The sequence below is a fragment of the Corvus moneduloides genome, chromosome 2, assembly GCF_009650955.1.
Source record: "Corvus moneduloides isolate bCorMon1 chromosome 2, bCorMon1.pri, whole genome shotgun sequence".
Taxonomy (NCBI): Eukaryota; Metazoa; Chordata; class Aves; order Passeriformes; family Corvidae; genus Corvus; species Corvus moneduloides.
The window spans coordinates 92,119,017-92,138,129 of record NC_045477.1 but is presented as its reverse complement, the minus strand read 5'-3'; the positions used below and the strand labels follow the sequence as shown (position 1 = coordinate 92,138,129).

Genomic DNA, 19,113 nt, shown 5'->3' with positions numbered 1-19,113 from the left:
GACACCAAAGGTTTAGTTGGCTCCAAAAAACAAACCAGTGGAAGAAAAAAATCCCTGAAGCTGCTCAACACAAAAGCCAAGGCCTTGGTTTGGGAGCCTGTGAAAGTCTTTGGGAGGCAGTATCAGTGGTCTTCTTCATATTCTCCTACCACTGAAATGGCCCTGGCCTTTGTGCAAGAGAAGCCACTTGGCTGCTTGCACCTCTGATATGACAGCCAGAGGAATTTTTATTTTCTCACAGTGCTGCTCTGTATCCAGATTTCTTAGACAAAGGGTCATGCAAGCAGAACTTGCTATAGGTGTCCTGCAACAGGTAGGCAGAAAATAGTTTTAGAATTCATGTATTTTTCTTTGGGGAAATGGCTCATTTGTGGAAATAGAAAGATGCAAATAAAAATATAGTTCTCTCCTCTGCATGAACAGTGAGTTATGTTTCACACTCGATGCCACCAGAAAAGCCTTTCAGATCCAATCAGCTTTCCTGAGGACATCATTATATTTTTCCAGCTGAGAGGCAATATGACTAACTTGGGCTGATCCATTTTGCTCAGGCAGCTGCAATATACACTGTTGGAATATAACATCTAACAGGGAAATAAAGTGTAAAAATTCACCTTTTCTTCATGACTCATGCACATAAACTAACAAGAGTTGGAATTACAGTCAAAGAACAACAACAAAATGGACTTGAAAAAATAGAAGTTTCCTCTCCCAGAAGTGCTGCATGAGACACCTTTGGCTTTCTGTTTAATGAGCAAGGTGCCTTCCCAGCAGAGAAGGGCCTAATATAATGCAAATGAAATCATCTATTAGGCGTCTTTGAGCACAAAACCCCTAAATTTGATGATTTATGGAGTTTACTAGTTGGATTACCCTAATCAGCTACCTCCCAATGTTTAGTAATTGTATGTAAAAAATTTGCAACTAAATGATTTTAAATGGACAGTGAACTGCAAATTTTTAAGGCCAAAATATCCCCTTAGTCTTTACTTTGATACGGTGTTTTGCACTGTGCTGCCTTTGACAGTAAAAACTGTTGCATTTTTTTTCAAGATGAAGAGGAACACAAAATCTTGTTGCCAGTGAAAATATCCAGCAGCAGCATAGCAAGCAGCTTGCTGTAATTTTGCCATGCTATTAATTCCCTCTTAGTCTCAAGGAGCACAATAAACTTGCCAAAATGTTTGCTTTGTATACATGATGAGCCCTCTGCTGTGGGTAACAAAGGTTTAATTACAGGATTTTGTGTTTGTGGTTAGAAAATAACTTTTTGTACTGTTAGAGAGTCAAAGAAAACCCCAGACCCTAATGTGAATGCTGGGCAGTGCTGCATGTCTGTAAAAACCCCAGGGGGGAATGTAACCCTGTGTGATCCTGCACAATGGGGCTGCATGGGATTAACTCTTGCAGGAGAAGACATTTCAGCTCCAATGGGGCACAGGTCTCACTCAAGCTCACGTACTCCCCATGTTTGCCAAGATGCTCAACAAGTGACAGAAACCACTGAGTTTTTATAGCATGGGATCTTTTACTGTCTGACTTCACAAAATAAAAACCACATATAGATTTTTTAATGGATTATTACTCCCAGATAATTCACTTTGAAGCTGGGGACTGATGGGACATGTATTCACAGACCATTCAGATCTCCTTCCTTTGCAGTATCTTGCAGCACCTTTGCTGCAGATTCTAACTCTCTGTGTACACTGGCTGTATTCCCAGAAGAAAACCACTCTAGCTCACTTAAGGCAGCTTAAATGGAGATCATTCTGGGAAATGCTGAGCTATCTCCCTCTCCAGGATCCCAAATCTCTCTCTTAAGAATTGTTAGGAATGCAGCTAAGAGCATATAAGATATTACTGAAGCAAAGTGACTGAGGACAATTTTCCTTCCTTCCATCTCACACACCATCACATTGAATACTTTCATTGTTGATTCATTTTTGCTTTGCTCATTTACCTATGCAAATAAGTGTGAAATGGTGTCATTTTGCAGGTTCATAATTCTACTGAAGCCTATTCAAGGTTGCCGAGCCAAGTACTGTGGTATCCTAACTCATTGTAACAACTAGTCCCCATTTTTTCCCAAATATGTCTTGATTTCTTAAGTTTAGAATTGACATGCAAATTATTACCCTGCCTTTGAGAGTCAGCTCTTCCTGAGAAACCTCTAATTAAAAAAAGGAAAAAGAAAGAATTCTCTGTTCACTGTCTACTGAAAAATGATACTTTGCACCAATGGGTCCTGCTACAATTACCAGCACATGGTTTTTACACTGTCACTTGTCACCCATGCTGGCAGCTCTGGGACAACATCCATGCTGCTCTTGGGCCAAGTAGTGGAAAACCATGGCCCCATCAGAGCTGGTGAGGAGGCAGAGGAATCTGGCAAAACCCTCCTATTGCCCACCACGATCTGTGCTGCCCTCCCCAGCCAGCAACCCCAGACCACACTGTGCTGAGGCCAACATTATTTACATATCTCCAGGGTCCAGCTCCAGTCATGGGACTGTTTGTGCAGGTGGCAGTCCAAGGTGCTGTGAAGATTTCAACACTCCATCAGAAATGGGCAGTTGCTGAACTGCAGAGCCAAGTTTGCCTCGAAGTCAGGCTCTGGTGATTGTGTCTCCCAAAGAAATCCTATTTCCATATTATTTTTATTCCTCCTGCCCCAAATTTAACAAGACTACCAGTAAATCCCTCCAAGTCACTGCCTACATTGAAGAACCAAGGAGAACTGTCTGGAAAAAGTGGAGGAAAACAACCAGAGTTATGACAAGAGAAGAATTCAGGTTAATAACCCTCCAGGAAAATAAAAGCCACGTTTCTCAGCAGAAATAACAGAGACTCCTATTTAATAAGCTGTTGGCTCATCCTCTCTGCACTCAGCACAGGAGATAATTTTGATGGGCAGGCTGCCTGCAGACAAGGCAGCAGAATAAGGTCCTGAGCCTGTCCAGGCAAAACAGACATCATCTTCCCCATCTAGCCACTCCTTGAAACAAGACTTGCCTTCTTTTAACTCCTTTGCCTCTTCCTGCAGCACTCACCTCAAGTACACAGAAAGGATTGCTTTTGCTTAATGAAGCCTGTAGATTGGTTTATGCCTTTATGTTGAACCACAGCAATGAGAGTCCCAAGTACGACAAGTCATGGCACCAGTCACTCCCTGGCCCCCAACCTTGTGGCACTGCAAAGCTCCTTCACTAAATCCAGCTCCAGTGCTCACAGGATGTGCTCCAACACCTGACATGCTGCCTGTGCTTTCGTGCAGCACAGCAATGTGGTGCGCACAGCTTGGCTACAGTGGTGCTACAATCTTGGAAGGAAGAAAAGCAATATAAAGTAAAGAAGTTTGAACTAGAGGTAACAGAGGGAACCTTTCCACCTCAGCTAGGAATTCTGACTGCCCAGTTTCTTTGCTACTTCCTCCTCTGTGATTTTCTGTTTGTTTTCCATGTGTGCTGAAGCAGCCCAGAGTGAGCTGCCTGTCACCCAAGGTTGCCTGTGTTTCTGCAGCATCAGATCCAGCTACTGAGCTTGGTCCACCAGCGGAGTGCAAGGCATGGGGCAGAGGGTTATGAGGGACTTTTGATGGTGGATGGTGCTGTCAGCTGCTCACCAGAGAGCCCTTGAATTGCCTTCTCACATCCCAACTTCCCCAATTAATGTGGGAATATATCTTATCTTACCTTGTGGTCATGGGCAAGAGATTGGGGAAGCAGATCTTGATTTGTGACCTACTTCCTGAAAGCAGGATGGGAAGGAGAGTTTTGCTTTGGCTTAGGAAAAACACAGCATTTGCTGTCAGAGCCTGTTTATGTGGGCCCAGGTTTTCATGCAGGGAAAGAAGAGGGTGGTTATTCCAGCAGGTAGACTTGTGCTGGTTTCCCTGATTGCTTTATCCTTTTGCATAAAAACCTCCCCAAATTCACCTACCAAAGTAAGCCATCCCCTCACCACATCCTGGGTGACAGGACCCCGTCCTTGTGCTACAAAACAGTAATGTTCAGACTGAGCCCTGGAAGTTACACCAAGGGTATTGGAGAAGAGGTGGTTTCCTTGGCTGCTTTTATGTAATTGATGGGCAAAAAGGGAGCCTCTTAACTATATGCATGTCTCAGAAATTGGCTGGAGTAATGTAGAGTTCTTGTTAGCAAGTTACAGATGAGTTTCAGAGAGGGCAGAAGGACACAAGCTTAGTTTCTTGCATAACATTATTGAAATACAACTGAAGTATAAAGTCAGATTTAAAAGAGAGGATAAAAACCTCAATCTTGCCCAAATAAAATAACCTTTTAACTTTATGCTTCTCTTATATGCAAGCTCATCCTTTCAAATTATTAAAATATTTGATTTTGGAGGTGAATGCTTGTTTCCAGGACATAAGACATACTTCCTCCTGATTTAGTGGGCAGTTGCTCCTTTAACCGAGACACAATTTCTGGTCCTGAAATCTGCTTTCCTTTCAAACAGCTTATTACAATTTGGAGCTTTTATACTTGGGCAAAAGAAACTATTTTGATCAAATTGGAGTCCAGTAGGTGACAGCCAGGGCCTGTCTCTTCCTCCGCAGCCTGCAAATTTTACTTGCTTGAAAGAACCTCTGAGTCTTGCCTGGTGCTGGGATATCCCAACATATTTGTCAACTTCAGCCCCTTCTCCAACCATTCATTTTAGGGGAATTTTTCTATTTACACACCAAAATGACTGAGATCAAGACTGGTTCCTCTTCCCTGTCAGCAAGCAATAGTGCAAAAACGCTGCAGAAGGAATCCCTTTCTTATGCCATCAAGGCTGATCTTTTTATTATGTGCCTCTGGCTACTTTACTAGATCCTGTTTTGCTTTTTTCCAGCCTGTTAGGCAAGTGCCTAGAGGAACCCTATGAAGAACCACCCCCTGTCCCAGGTCCCACTGGGGTGGGACAAATGTGGGCCTGTCACCTGGTGCATGGGCCCAGGCACCTTCCAATGGGCAGCATGTCAGAGCAGGAGCCTGCAAACGCCTTTCCCAGGCTGCAGGACCATGTGTGGGCCTCCAGATGACCTCAGATTTTACCTCTCATAGACAAAAGGCTCACTTCAGCAGGCTCAATAGAATTGAACCAGTCTTCTCAAAATGTTACATATTGATTAAAGAGTGAATTAAGCCATTGAATTCTGGCTCCCTGACCCCTCCAAGTTACAGCTGCTGAACTGTTACGCTTTTAATTGTCTTGTGCTTGGTTGCACACAGGAGTTCATGCTGGTGTTTGCCGTGCTTGGGGACCTACTTTGGAAAGGCATATTTGGATTACTGTAGATGCAGCTACTTGCTTTTTTCTGACTAATATATTTCATGAATCTTCCCTGCTGTTAATAAACATAGTGGTGTTTAATTATTGAGACATTTCACAAAAATGCTTGTGAGAGGAAGACAAATTTTATGTTCTGACTAAATAATGAAACATTATGCAAATGTTTGCAACCCCAGCATTCTGGTTATGCAAAACAATATTTGGATGATGGCCTTGTTTGCACACTGAGTTAGTATTGTTGGGCTGCAATTAGCAGCAGGTACAGTATTAAAAATATAAACAGGTTCTAATGGAACAGGATGGGCACAATGGTAAGACTGAGAGCCAGGCTGCAGCCATGCTCTGCAAGAAGAAAGTCAGATGTGTTTCCCCCATTGACCACATACCATCTCAGCTGTCCTCCCTGAGAAGCAAGACCAGCCCCGGGCTCACACCCTTGCACTTAGCAACCTCACCTAAATGCAGTGGGAAGAGGAGATACAGCCTGCAGCATGGGAGAGACGGGGAGGAAAGCCACTGCTTTCCAGACAAGTCCACTTCACCTGTGCCCAATGTGAAGCTCTCTGTTTTGTCCTTGCGTTTCCCCTGCTTCAGCTCTGGCAGCCAGGGACAACACCCAGTCCTTGATGGTTTTAAAGTTTAATTATCCATTACCAGGAGTCATCCTTGGAACACGTTGCTGCACATGTGCCCTAACTCTGTTGCCTGTAATCACCTTAAAAACCAAAGGACTCTGCATGTGTCAGTCTTGTCATTTGTTACAGCTCTGTTTCTCTCAGGATAGGGAGAACAGCAGTATTACGCATGACATGCAATACACCAGTGATACAGCTGTTGCAGTTATCAAACTCGTCATCACCAACATGGTACCAACGTCAGAAAGGGTTTATTAATTGCTCAGCGTGCTCCATCTGCCAGTGGTACTCAACAGCTTCGATTGGAGTCTGCTCCTGACCCCTGTCCCATTCACTCTCATTACCTGCTCATTTGGTGGGTGGAATTAGCATTTGCCCAAGTGGCTACACAGCATGTGGGATCACACTAGGAGCTGTCATTATGAAAAGTACTTTTTGGGAATAAAATACAATATCAATACATTGTTCTTAAACTGCTGCTTTCCCTTTGTGTGCCAGGAGAGTAATCTGCATGCAATTGAGAGGAGGCTGAACACCTACTTTGCAAGTGGAGATGGGAATCTAAAGCTTCTTTTAAATCAGTGAAGAAAGGGAGTACACTGCTTCATTAAAAAATGTATGTCCTCAGTGTCCTTCCTGGGAGAGGGAGCTGCCTGATAGTCCCAAAGCTCTTATATTATTACTATAATTTTTGTTGCCTGTTGGAGCTGCAGCAGTGCCTAGCTTGCTACTTCTTACATGGTATTAACAGCTATATAGTTAGGGCTCCTGTCTGACTGAGGTTCACTTCTCCTTTTCCTAAAATCATGGTCTAAAAAGTCCTAAGACCTGGGAAATTGCACTCATTATTTCTAAATGCCATGAAGAATGCTCCTGTGCTGTCTATGTTTTCCTTGCCACCTACCATCCTCCACTACTGCTTGGATAACCACAGGTTTGCTTTATGGGAAGGAGATGGGATTCTAAATTGGCAGAAAGATAACGCTCAAATGAAAGAAACATCACTAAAGCTTTTAAGGCCAGTAAGAATGACTTAATACAGCCTGGATCCCTGCTGTGATAGGGCAAAGCATGAGATCTTTTCACTACAGCAGAGCAACAGCTCTCCTAGTTTAAATGGAGAGTGGCTTTGATAATTATTTTCAGTGCTGTAGTTCACAGGCTCACAGTGATTATCTTGACACTTGATGTGTCTTGGAGGAACAGAAGTTAATGTTAATAATATGTACTACAGGTTGAGCAAGGGGGTCTAAAGGTATAAATTCTTTTATTTCTTCTCCCCCCACCCCAAATAAACCTCAGGTTCAAGCAACAGACCTCATCCTCTCCAGGCTGGATTTGAGCCCACTGGTCCATGGCCCTGCTGTGGTATGGAATGACTTGCACAGTGAATACACTGTTCAGGGTGAAATTTAGAGCAGGCAGATTGATGGGGAGACCAAAAACCCCTTACCAACAATTAGGGATGAACTGGATTTGAGCTTTTTATCCATATCTGATGGGATGGGGCTGGACATGATTAGAAGAGTGCAAGCTTCAGGGTCATGCTTTGTCAAGGTGCTCATGAATCTGTCTCTTCTTCCACTCATACCAGTTTTAATGGGATCAACCACTTCTGCCTGTTCTTCACAGTACTGGCACAGCATCATGAAAGCAAAGCAGTTGGGGAAGACAGGAGAGTGGCACAGGATCAGAGCAGCAGGTGTGGTAAGGAAGGCACAAGAGGAAGGGTTCTGCTGCTTTGCCCCTTGAGGTGATACAGACTCAGGTGCTGGTGGGCCACAGGTGATCACTGCGGTTAGCACAAATCTTCACCCAACCATCATCTCCAGCATCAGGTTCCACGCACACATTTAGGGCTGGGAATTAGGTCACTAGGCACAAATGCATATAGCCATACAGCTAGAGTCATTTATGGACATGCAGCCTGCTCTATCCTTGGAAACATTCCATTATTAACTTGTTGCTACCCACCTCCCAGTCAATCTTTTGCTGTGAGAAGGGATCTTCATTCCCTGCCCCATGCTGTGTCTAGTAGCAGAAAATGTTCATCCTAGTGCTCCCTCTCCATAAAGAAAGAGGTCAGGTCAACAAGAGGAAGCACAGGAAGCTTTCCCTTGCTCCTCCACCTGTAGAGCTCTTGTCATAATGAGGCTTTTCAGAGGCTATTAACCCCCGTCAGAAACAGAACATAAAGTGAAGGGATGTGGCAGCAAATGCTTTATTCCAGTTTGGTCTGCATGAGATGTCCAGATCTGCCATTCAGTCAGCAGCGGAAGGAAAAGACGTCCACTCTCCAGACATCTGGGTGACAGGGCAAGAGTAGGAGGGAACTACTTGCCCCAGAGTTAGATTTTAGCCAATAGCTTGGTGCCTGGTTTTGACACTAATATTTGGTTCTAACAAAGTGGATTGAACCATGTCCTGAATAACCCCACCTTCCTGTGGGAAGAAGGATCGGTGATAAAGAGGCAGGCTGGGTTAGACAAGAAGAGAGGTGAGACAAAGAAAGTGATGCAAAGACTAATGTGCAACCAGCCCACTCTTTGGCAGGGGAGCTTGTGCCAGAAGTCTGGAGTATAAAGTTTCAGTTTGTGTCCCTTGGCAGTCAGTTGTTTAGATTGGCACTGTTTTTGCAAATTTTAGATCCAGCTTTACAAATCTTCACATCTTTGGAAAATATGCTAGAGCCTTAACTGTGCATTATTCAAGTAGGTATTTGGGCATTTGCAGTGAGTAGAGCTAGAAAACCTATATCGTTTGTAAAAATTCTGCACAAAATAATTAAGAGTTATACAGGAGACACAGACTCTCTCTTTCAAAGCTCATCTATCAGTGAGACAATATGCTGGATTTTGACAGACCTTTCAAAAATATCTTATTTTTGCCTGTGCAAGTTGCCTTGGATTCTTTTGCCGTGCTGTCTAGACCTATATTCAGTTTACCTAGGAAAGAGTGAAACAGACCTTTAGAAGAAGAAGAGCTTCAGAAACCCACACTTGCTGAGGACCTAATTCAGACTTCCCTTTAACTGCAGCTGCCTGGCCATCAGTGGATCATCCACCAAGTTACCCTGAGGTAAGTTAAAGGAGGCACCTTCACAGTGGATTTCGCTTACAATGAAGATGTCCAGTGTGTGAAGTCTATTTATCAAAATTTCTCTGAAAATTTTTCCTTTAATTGTAGGAGAGCAGTACCATGAAGCAGGCAACTGGAAAATGAGTTGGCAGTCAAAATCCTTAATTCTTAATGTGATTTCCTTTCACTTGCATTCCCTCTTCAATATAAGTGTATCTGACTGCTCTTTACCCTCTTTACCCTTTTACTGGACCTCAGCTACCATCAGCAATATTGGCACAATATGAACTTCACAGTTTCCGGGTTCATGTTTATGTAACAGTACAAATGAGTTTAAAAGCCTCTGCCTTCAGAAGGAGATGAATAAATGTAAATGTTCCTCACCTTTGAGCATATGGCAGAGGCATTTGTAGCTCAGACAGAATCTCCACAGAGAGGGAAATGGCAGTGATGTGGGGGTGAGAGTAAAGAAACACAGACTCAATGATCTTAAAGGTCTTTTTTCAACCTAAATGATTCTATGATTCTGTAAGTTTGGAGACCAAGCTCTGCTCCTACCTTCCCAAAAGACTTCTCAGATAGATTATTTGCTCTCTCTCACACCTCAGGTTTTATCTTGTTAAAGTGGAACAACAATTTACCTACTGGAAAGGATCACACCTGATTTCTGAGTGAAACAGCTCTGTACGGAAATGCGGCATCACAACACAGAAGATTATTTCATAATGTTGCCACAGAAAAGACAGAATAAAGATTACCTAAATGTGGCATTTTATGGTTACTAAGCATTTGTATATACAATCATATTTAATATGATTTTCTACATCCGTTTACTTGTTGACTATTAGCACTACAACAGGTGCTACACAAGCCATGAACTTTACAGCAGCTTTGTGTATAAAGTAAGTTTACAATACTACAAACCAAAAACTGTATTTTCAAACTAGCTCAGCAACTGAGATATTCGTTTCAATTTACATCTACAAAACTGGAATGAGATCTGAATTTGCATGAGCATGAAATCGGTCTGTGAGATGGAAAAATCTTCTGTATGGTCATGCATACACCATTTAACCTAATCATAGGAAGCGGATGGGAAAGCTTGCCTTGCCTTGCCTTGCCTTGCCTTGCCTTGCCTTGCCTTGCCTTGCCTTGCCTTCCTTTCCCGAGCCTGGCCTTCTGCTGCCCTGCCATGGTGCCAGGTGAGGGCCTCAAATCCTTCCTGTGCTGTGCCATGACTTGAAGCTCAGCTCTTCAGCACACCAGGTTTAAGAAGGTGGTTGAAGGGTAGTTGGCTTTTACTTCCCCCATCCATGTACTGTAGGGATGGCACGTGGCCTTAAGCAGGAGCCAGCCTGGGGCCCAGACCAGTTGCAGGGGCAGTGGGCAACCATGGCCAGTCCTTCTGAGATACACACTGGGTGTATTTGTGCCCCTTTTTGTTCATTGTTGATGTGGGAGTGTAGAAAAGGCCCAGCAGAAATACAGCTTCTCTGAGTGAGGTGCTCAGCTAACATAAAGCAAAAAAGATTTGGTCATTACAGCTGAAAAAAGAAAAACTGAGGTAAAATGGAGGTAGAAGCACTGAGAGGAATTCACTCTGTTAAAAAACAGGAGTAAGTGGCAGGTTGGGAATAAACCCTGTCTCTAAGAGAGGGCTTGATTTTTGGTTGGGAGATGCGAACAATTTTCAGATGGCCATTTTTCAGCCAAACAACCATTAAGATTTTTGCTGCCACTGCCAACCACCTCTACCTTTTTTGCATCTTTCCTAGTGTCTGGGAAAGCCAGAACATGAACACAGTGAAATGCAAGAACAACAGTGTTGTGATTCTGAAGGAGTCAGGAAAATGCTTGGATAAAATAAGCTCCAGATCTGATGAATGGAAGCAACCACACAGCTCCGTAGAAGCTGGCTGTCCAGGTCTGCAGCCACTGCAGTATAAACAAAATTATGGCAGGCCTGGAGCACCTTTTACTACTTTGTCCTTACTCTAATAGTTAGGTAATACCTTAGCAAAAATCTCTCACCATGAAATCTTCCCTCTGTTGAAATATTATTATTAATTTCTCTCTTGTGTTGTTGTATTTCCTGCTGATATAGAATAGCAAGCTCCTTGGAAATTTTTTTCCAGCAACCACAGCTGAAACACTAGGAATTTAAACTTCCTGTATTTTTAAAATTTTATTTTCTCCCCTCAAGTCTCCCCTGTTGGAGTTGTTATAGTGTATGTACCTTACACTTGTATTTAAATACAATTTTGGGAGTTTGGGATTGCTTAATCATCTCCCATTTCAGATGGATTCTCCACTTGAACAGCAGCGGCTGTAGGAGGAAAGAATAATTCAGGAGGAAAAACAAATTCAGAAATTTGCTGGCACTAAATATTGTTCAGGCCTAAAAGGGGGCTTCCACCCTCACCAGAAGTAAGCGATGTTTTAGTGTGCCTGTCCCAACTCCTTTCCACTGGCAGCTCCAGCATTTCCTTCACTGTGCACTTTGTCCATGCATCAAGCCGTGGAATACGCCAAGAGGCATTTGATTATTGCTGTAGTAGGTCAGATGAGGGCAATGTTGATTTTTTTTCCCATTTTGAACTTTGCCTTCTAACTCAGGAAACTAACTAGAGGGGAAGATGTCAGAGAAACAACTACATTACACATACTCTACCGTTTGGGGTAGTTAATAGTTAATTGGATACTGTCAAGGTCCAGTCGGTAAACCTTCCTAATGCAAACGTTCAATCAATGAAAGGACAAAAAGTAGGAAAGCTCAGAGAGTCCTTGTGAAATAACTGTCATTATACTCATCTTGTAACAGAGTCTTTTCTTCAGCAGACTAAGCTCTCCTGACAAAAGGACTTTTATGTGAAAATGTCTCTGCCAGTTTTTTTCCAGCACAGAAATGCAAAAATTCATATCCCTAAGCAGCACTAATCTATTAGATGCAAACAATGGTGCCTTTAATGTTTTTAGCTCGTTGGGATCTCTATAGAAAATTCTGCTATAGATGTGTCCATGTGCATGAGGACATGCACGCTCTAATTTTTGTTTGAAAGTTATTGTGCTAAATTTGTTTTTCAATAAAAAATCCACTTTATTCCACTTCTTTGTAAAAGGGAGGATTGAAGCACTCATTTACATAATAAATTCTCACCACTCAATGAGTAAAATTACAGAACAGCCTGGGTGTCAAGACCTTGCAAACTTCTCCTGAGCTTCTTTATTGCGATCTGCCTGAATTGCCACCAGACCCTCTTTGAAATCTTCGAGAAAGACAGAAAAATCACTGAGGGCTACTGTGCAGGTACCCAAATGTGTAAAAATACTGTAATGTGTTGAAGCACTGGTAAGAAAAAATGAAAGCATATGGAAACTTGTTAAATGTCACTCTTCAGACAGAATAAATTGCAAGATTTTTGCACAGTTTCTAAAGTTCTAGTGGGGAGCTATCACACTATATCCAGCTTAAGAGCCTTAATGGAGAATAAAACTCCACAGGCTGCCCAGAGAAGTTGTGGATGCCCCAGCCCTGGCAGTGTTTAAGACCAGGTTGAATGGGACTTTGAACAACATGATCTAGTGATGGGTATCCCTGCCCATGGCAAGGGGCATCGGATGTAGATTACCTTTAAAGTCCCTCCCAATCCAAACCATTATATGATTCTATAGTTCTATGGAGATTAAAATGTGTACTATGGACTTTGAAGTAGGGGAAAGATAAGCTGAGAAGGGGAAGAAATCAAGTCCATGAAAAGGACTGAACATCACCAACCCGTTAGCACTACACATCAAGAGCAGAGCTCTTGTGAGGTAGATAGGGTCCTACCCTAAGCTAAGGGTGCCATCTGATCGGAATGGGAGTTTTCAGACCCTAAAAGATGCATGGAATTCCTGGAACACATTAAACGAACCACTGAAGATAGGGGATTACTTACAGAATAGCAACATCACGACCCTCAATAGTGAACCCATAGAGTAAAGCTGCCACTGACTTTCTCTCAGTGACTGCGCAGTGCAGGAACCTTTGGAGGAAACCGAGTACATTTCCATACTCACACGGCTGTACCTGTGTAACCACCTCGTGGGCAGCCCACATGCCATTGCATGAGAACACTCTGCCCAGAGCGGGACAAAGCACAGAGGGTTTCTTTTACTGGCATGAAGAAACAAGCTGCTCTTTAATTTCAACAGCTCTCAATCTAAGCTCCGGGAGGTGTTTATTAGCAGGGTATGAACTCAAACGGTGAAATCCAAGACTGTGACTTCTTGTAAATCGTGAGCAAGCAGGTCACACGGGGCACTGATACATGTGGCTTGTGTGGCACTGACAGGCAGATGGAGAAACACCCACGTAGCAGGCCAGGGGCTCAGCCCTGACCAAAGTTCAAGGTACCCGCAGCTGACCAGGGAGCAATGAGCACCCAAGCGGTGACACAGCTAGGCCTTTCCTGGGGCTCTCCTGAAACCCTAAACCCCCAAAAGCGGCTCCAAAAAAGGGAACACGCTGTCGAAACCGCCTCTCAAGAACACCACCCCCGCGGCCGGCTCCCGCCGCAGCCGCTGAGGGAGGCTTTGCGAGACAGCGCCATTTATAGCCGCGGCCGGAGAGAGCGACAGGCGGCCCAGCCAATGACTGGCGCCATCCGCGGCGGCGCCCATTGGCTGCGGCGGCACCGGCGGGTGGGCGGGGCGGGGCTCCGCGCGCTCCATGGTGCTCGGGGCGGGGGGCGGTCGCCGGGGCCGGGTGCGCCGCTGACGCGGGGAGCGGGCGGGGAAGGGGAGCGAGAGCCCCGGCGGAGCCCGCACAGCCCCCGTGCCCCGCGGGTCCGCCGTGCCGGAGCGCCGCGCACAGGTGAGGATGGCAGCGGCGGTCAGCGCGTCTCGCTGCCCCTGCGCGCTCCGCGCCGCTGCGGACCGCCGGCTCGGCTCCGGGAGGGATCCAGGGACGGGCGGTTCTTCGCACCCTCTGGAGCGGGAGTGCGGCGGAGGCGCTTCGCCTCCCCGCGGGTCTCTGCGGTGTCGCCGGAGGGAGGCTGGGGGCCGTCCTGCTCCGTCATCTGCCCGCCCGCTCCCCTCTGCGCTCCCGTGCACCTGCGTGGCGGTGCGGGGAGCGCCGGCCGCTCCTCCGCAGGACCTGCTGCCGCCCTCTCCCTTCGCCCGCTGCCCGGGGCTGCCCGCGGGGGTCCGGGGCAGAGCGGCGCTGCGCCCTCTTCCTCTCTTGCTGGGGTGCCTGGGGGATAGCCCTCTTCTCACCCTTCCTCCTCCCCGCGCGCTGGGATCGCAGGGGCGTTCGGCAGAGTTTGCAGTTTCCTGTGTCTGTTCCTTCCCCCGCAGCCTCGCCGCGATGCCCCGGGCGCCGCGCGCCTCCCCGGACCGGCGCTCTCCTTCCCCGCCTCTCTCCCTCCCTCTCTCCCTCCCTCTCTCCGTCCCCGTCAGCTCTCGCCCTCTGCCGCCCGGCAGAGCTGGCGGCGCCCGGTGCCCGTACTCTACCCCCCCCGATTTTTCGCTTCCCCGGCGAGATAGCTGCGACCGGGGCGGAGAGACACCGTGGAAGGTCCTGACTAACTCGGGACAGTTTCCACGGAGGCAGCCGATCCCTCTTCCCCGGTTTTGAGGGCTGCGGGATGCCAGGGCAGCGGGTGGCGGTGCCCAGTTGCGCGCCGCGGGCTGTGCTGGAGCGTGTCAGTGGAAATAAGGTGGAAAAGCCCCTGTGTAGCAGGTTCCCGCCGCCTTTACCTTTTAGCTGCCGTTTCCTCATGGACCGTTCTTCCGTGCCTTCAAAGAGCAATCTTTTCAGTGCAGCAGTGCTACCGCGGTAGGTGATTTCGCACCCTCCCGGCAGGATGGGGTCTGGCTCGTCCTCTCGGAAGTCTGGCACTCTTTGTGCTGCGTTACTGCACCATCCAACCCTTCAGCAACTATGTGAAGAGCCTTTGCAGGCGCGCTGGAGTGTATCAGTTTTTATGCTTTGCGGTTGGGAATGTGTTTTGTATGTATTTTGGGAATGTCTGGATACAAGCAGAAACTTCTTAGTTTACTTAAGATGTGATTCAGTAGGGTTCCGCTCAGCGTCCGAGAGGTGCCGGCACCTTCAGCACCCATGGCCTTCAGCATCCAGCCGGGTCATTCCCTTCACTCTGCAGTGGGAAAGGTTCAGGTCATAATGGCACTGGCAAATTTCATAGGCTTCATCTCTCTAGTTATACCCTATCATACTGTCATCTCAAACTGGATTACCCCTCAGTTAAATTTGTTTAGATTGTGTTGTAAATTATTGAACAAACCTAAAGTGACCACCTGGGAGTTAAATAATTTACGTGCATCTACACATGTATTTCTGCTGGTTTAGGTATATGCATTTTTAAAAGCTGAAACGTGTCTGATTCATGCATGGCCTTGATGTACGCAGTTTGATATAGCGAAATGCTTGAATAATCATCCAAGTACTGCTGAGCTGCTGGTTCCTGTGCTAAGAGGAATGGTTACAACACTCGAAGAGAAGGATGAAAGCAGAACCAGCCAACTAAAACCCATGATAATTATTGATTTGACACAATTTTGTGCATACTGACTGCTGGTTGAATCATGTTGCTACTGTTCTTTTTACTTTTTTGCTTTCTGAATTTTTTCTGACTGTGTTTTTGAAGATTCAGATAGCACAGTGAGAGGCCCTGATCGCAACATCTTGATTTTGTTGCAGCAAATGTAAAAATTATGCCCACATTTTCTGGCAAGGCAGATGGTTCACTTTCCTTGCATTATCAGATAATATTTCTACTTGCCTGGTTGCCCTCTCTTGTTAGCACATTGGACCAGCTGTCAGTTGCCCCCACTGGGATGATCCCTTTGGCTTGCAGCCTGGTCCTTTGTGCACACCTGAGCTGCTCCAGAGAGATCTGACTGATGCTAAAAATGGGGAAGGTAGATAAGAATTTAGCCATCCTTGCTTCAGAGACACTTCATCTGAGTTAAACTGTTAGTGTCAGTATCCTAGTTGCTTATTCTGGTAGTGTGGGAATCACATGAACTTCCTAAATTCACATAGACAGTCCTCATAAAACTTTGGGACTTGGGATCTTTGCCTCTCCTTGCTGTTAAAGTTCATCAAGACTTTTATCTTATCACCTGATTATTATTGCTAACACTTCTGGCTTTTATTATGTCCATCTCCTATTCAGAGTGCTGGTACTGATGATATTTCCTGGCACTCTGCTTTCTGTGTTAGCTCTCTATAGGTGTCTCAGTTGTCTTTATCTCTCATTGTGTTGAGATCGGGTTTCTCATATCGTAAGGCCTTTTGGAGTTCTTTCTATTCCAGTTGATTATTTTGTTTCTCACTGAATTTTACCATCCACTCTGTCTGCTTCCCGTGTACTTGCATTTGTTCCCTTCCTCGTAGGTACTTTGGGCTTTCTGAGTTAAAGCCACAAACTTATCTGTGCATGAAATTCCTCAAAGCAGACTACGTTACTAGCATTATACGTGAGATAACTGTGGTCCAAAGGTAAACACTTCCTGTAACCTGGATGTTGTGACCAAGGTTTGAACACAAGAGCGTATAGTTCTGCAACTTTATTGTTTGCTTCTCTTCTTTTGTTAACCATGCCTGTTGGTTATGCCTTGTTTTGCGAGCCCTTTGGTAAAGGTAATATGTGCTGTGATATAAGCTTGGAAGAGTAGTTCAGATTTGACTGGAATCTCTTGGTACCATAATAATAAAAATTATTTTTTCCCCTGTTCTGAATGCAGCAGGGCAAGAAGGTGACAGAGATTGCTTCCAAGGAAAATGCAGAGCAAGTTATTTATTGCTGAGTAACATACTTGTTTCAGATACAGTTTATAGTGGGGGAAAGAACCTGGCAGTGCCTTGAAAGGATGTTGACTGCTAGTGTTTGACTACTGTAAAGGATGATTTAACACTTTGAAAACCTCTCCCCTCTCTTTTAAAGTTGGTTTATTTATTGCCCTATACTCTCTTTGTCTTGCTTAGGACAATGTGATTAGATGCTGGCTGTGTTCGGCCAGTTGATGATTTTCTGATACCAGCATATGGAACCTTCCTCAGGGGTAAAACTGAACATGGTGTTCAAAGTTCTGGTCTGCCAGCTCACTGGAGGCAGTTCTGCTTTTGCAGTTACATGAGGCCTCACTGATTTCCGAGGGGTTTTGTTGAAGTGAGGTCTTAGGAGTGGGGCCTTGAGTTGCTGCATCCTGAGAGCAGCTCTTGTGTCAGTTTGACACCTGCCAGGTGACACATGACCTTGCCTTGAGTTGAGAATAAAATGGTAGTGTTGGTGATGGGTATGTTTGTCCTTCAGTGACCAAATTCCTGTGAAATACAGCTCCCCCAGATGCAGTCTTAGAAAAGGCACACAATAATCTAACAAGTTCTATTCTCTTAGCCAAGACTGAGGCAGTGAGAGGGAGGTGCGTGTAAGACACAACAATGAGGGTGTAGTATATTTCGGTTCTTGGGGGACTCTTCTAAGTATTTTTGGCATAATCTGTTAAAATTTTGTTTCCTTTAAACAGTACTAGAAGAATAAAGAGAAGCTGGATTGATGAGAACTATAAGAAAGCATACAACAGTTTGGAATGGATTGATTTATGATATGTCTGATACATGAGAGCTACATTTTGTGTCACTGTTGTCCAGCTGCTGCTGGAGTACTTCAGCTGACTTCATTGCACCAAGCCCAACAGATAGGTCCTCATCACTAACAGAACATAAACAAGTGTGATGCTGAAATGAGATGAGGCTCCGAAATGGAACTGTGGCCACCGTGTTAGTATTCATCACTACTTTCCTCAGTTTGTCCTGGTATACTGCATGGCAAAATGGGAAAGGTAAGTAAAAAGCTCCAAAACAAATTGACCTGCATATGGCTGTGTGCTGCTGCTGTATGTTAGCGATCTGTAAATTGCTTGTTGGCTAGCTCTGCTACAGAAGGTACTGCCTTGGTGAGAAATAAACACTTGCTAGTAAGTTAAGGAAGATTAACTTTGAGTGGTCCCGATTTAAAAAGGAAACAAAAAAAAGTACCTGAATAAAAACAAATGCTGCTCTTGGAGGAAGGGGTTGGTCAAGGCTGAAGAGTTGTGGTTTGATTTTATTATTTTTTGTTTCCTGGTTTATGGTTGTTGGAGAAACATATGTTTGTTTTTGGTTGGTGGTTTATTTATTTTTTTTCACATGTACCATATGGCCAATGGACCGAACTAGAGAATGTTATTTTTGGTGCTGCTTTCTGTCTTCCCTGGTGATTTACTGATGGCAATGGCAAACTGCCAATTAGCACTGTTGAAAGACTTTTCTTGCTGTCTTTGAAAATTATTTAAAACACTTTTTGTCAAAGTACCGTATAAGAAGTTAAATAATATGAGCAAATGTACTAGGCAATAGGAAATGCATCTATTAAAATAACATGAGCAATTTTATAAAATACTTAAGTAACTGTTTTGTGTAGTAGACTTTTACCTGTTCATCTATCTTTGATCTTACTGCACTCCCTGTGAACCCTGAAGAATTCAGTTTTTCTAAGGGTTGGGATTGTTTATGATAATAAGATGATTTGGTTTTGTCCTTGTCCTTCAGTAAAACAAATAAACTCATTCAGCAATGCTTTCTAGAAGAAGAAAGGATTGGTTTTTTTATTTTATAAACATCTGATCTCTTGAAAAATAGCAGACTATGTCCTTTAAAGATCAAGTAATTTTAAAACTAATTTCATCTTCAGTGATTGTTTTTTTCTGATTGTTCTGCAGAAAATATTTTCAGGTGTGCTTCAGGTCAAATTAGAGGAAGCTGAGGTTTTCCAGGAATACTGTCTGTTGTAGCATGGCCAACTTGTAACCCTTATTTAAGTATAACAGAAGCAGCTGAGTTCTGTGGCACGCTGAATTTTTTTTTCCATTGGGCACTTGTGGCAGAAGCAGATGCTTTGTGGTGCAATCTCTGCTGTAGCAGTTGGTTGGTAGGCTACTCTTCTGAATGCAAGCAGCAGGAAAAATGCCAAGTTCTCAAGGTTATGGTAATATATAGATTTTTTAATTGGACAACAAAAGCATAGATGTGCCTAAGACAGAGAAGAAAGGGGTG

General features: G+C 44.6%; 1 protein-coding gene across 2 annotated transcripts in view; it reads left to right on the top strand.

Moving 5' to 3' along the window:
• The first annotated feature begins 13,778 nt into the window (after positions 1–13,778).
• Positions 13,779–19,113, top strand: part of MGAT4A (alpha-1,3-mannosyl-glycoprotein 4-beta-N-acetylglucosaminyltransferase A) — a 662,166-nt gene continuing 656,831 nt past the window's right edge. The window contains exons 1-2 of one of the 2 annotated variants that reach the window (XM_032100327.1): positions 13,779–13,866; positions 17,547–17,861. In XM_032100327.1, the coding sequence (XP_031956218.1) occupies positions 17,768–17,861 (94 nt within the window). In that variant the 5' untranslated portion in view covers positions 13,779–13,866; positions 17,547–17,767. Of the gene's footprint in view, positions 13,867–14,383; positions 14,830–17,546; positions 17,862–19,113 lie in introns of those variants that run through there. The other variant, XM_032100328.1, reaches the window with a different exon arrangement.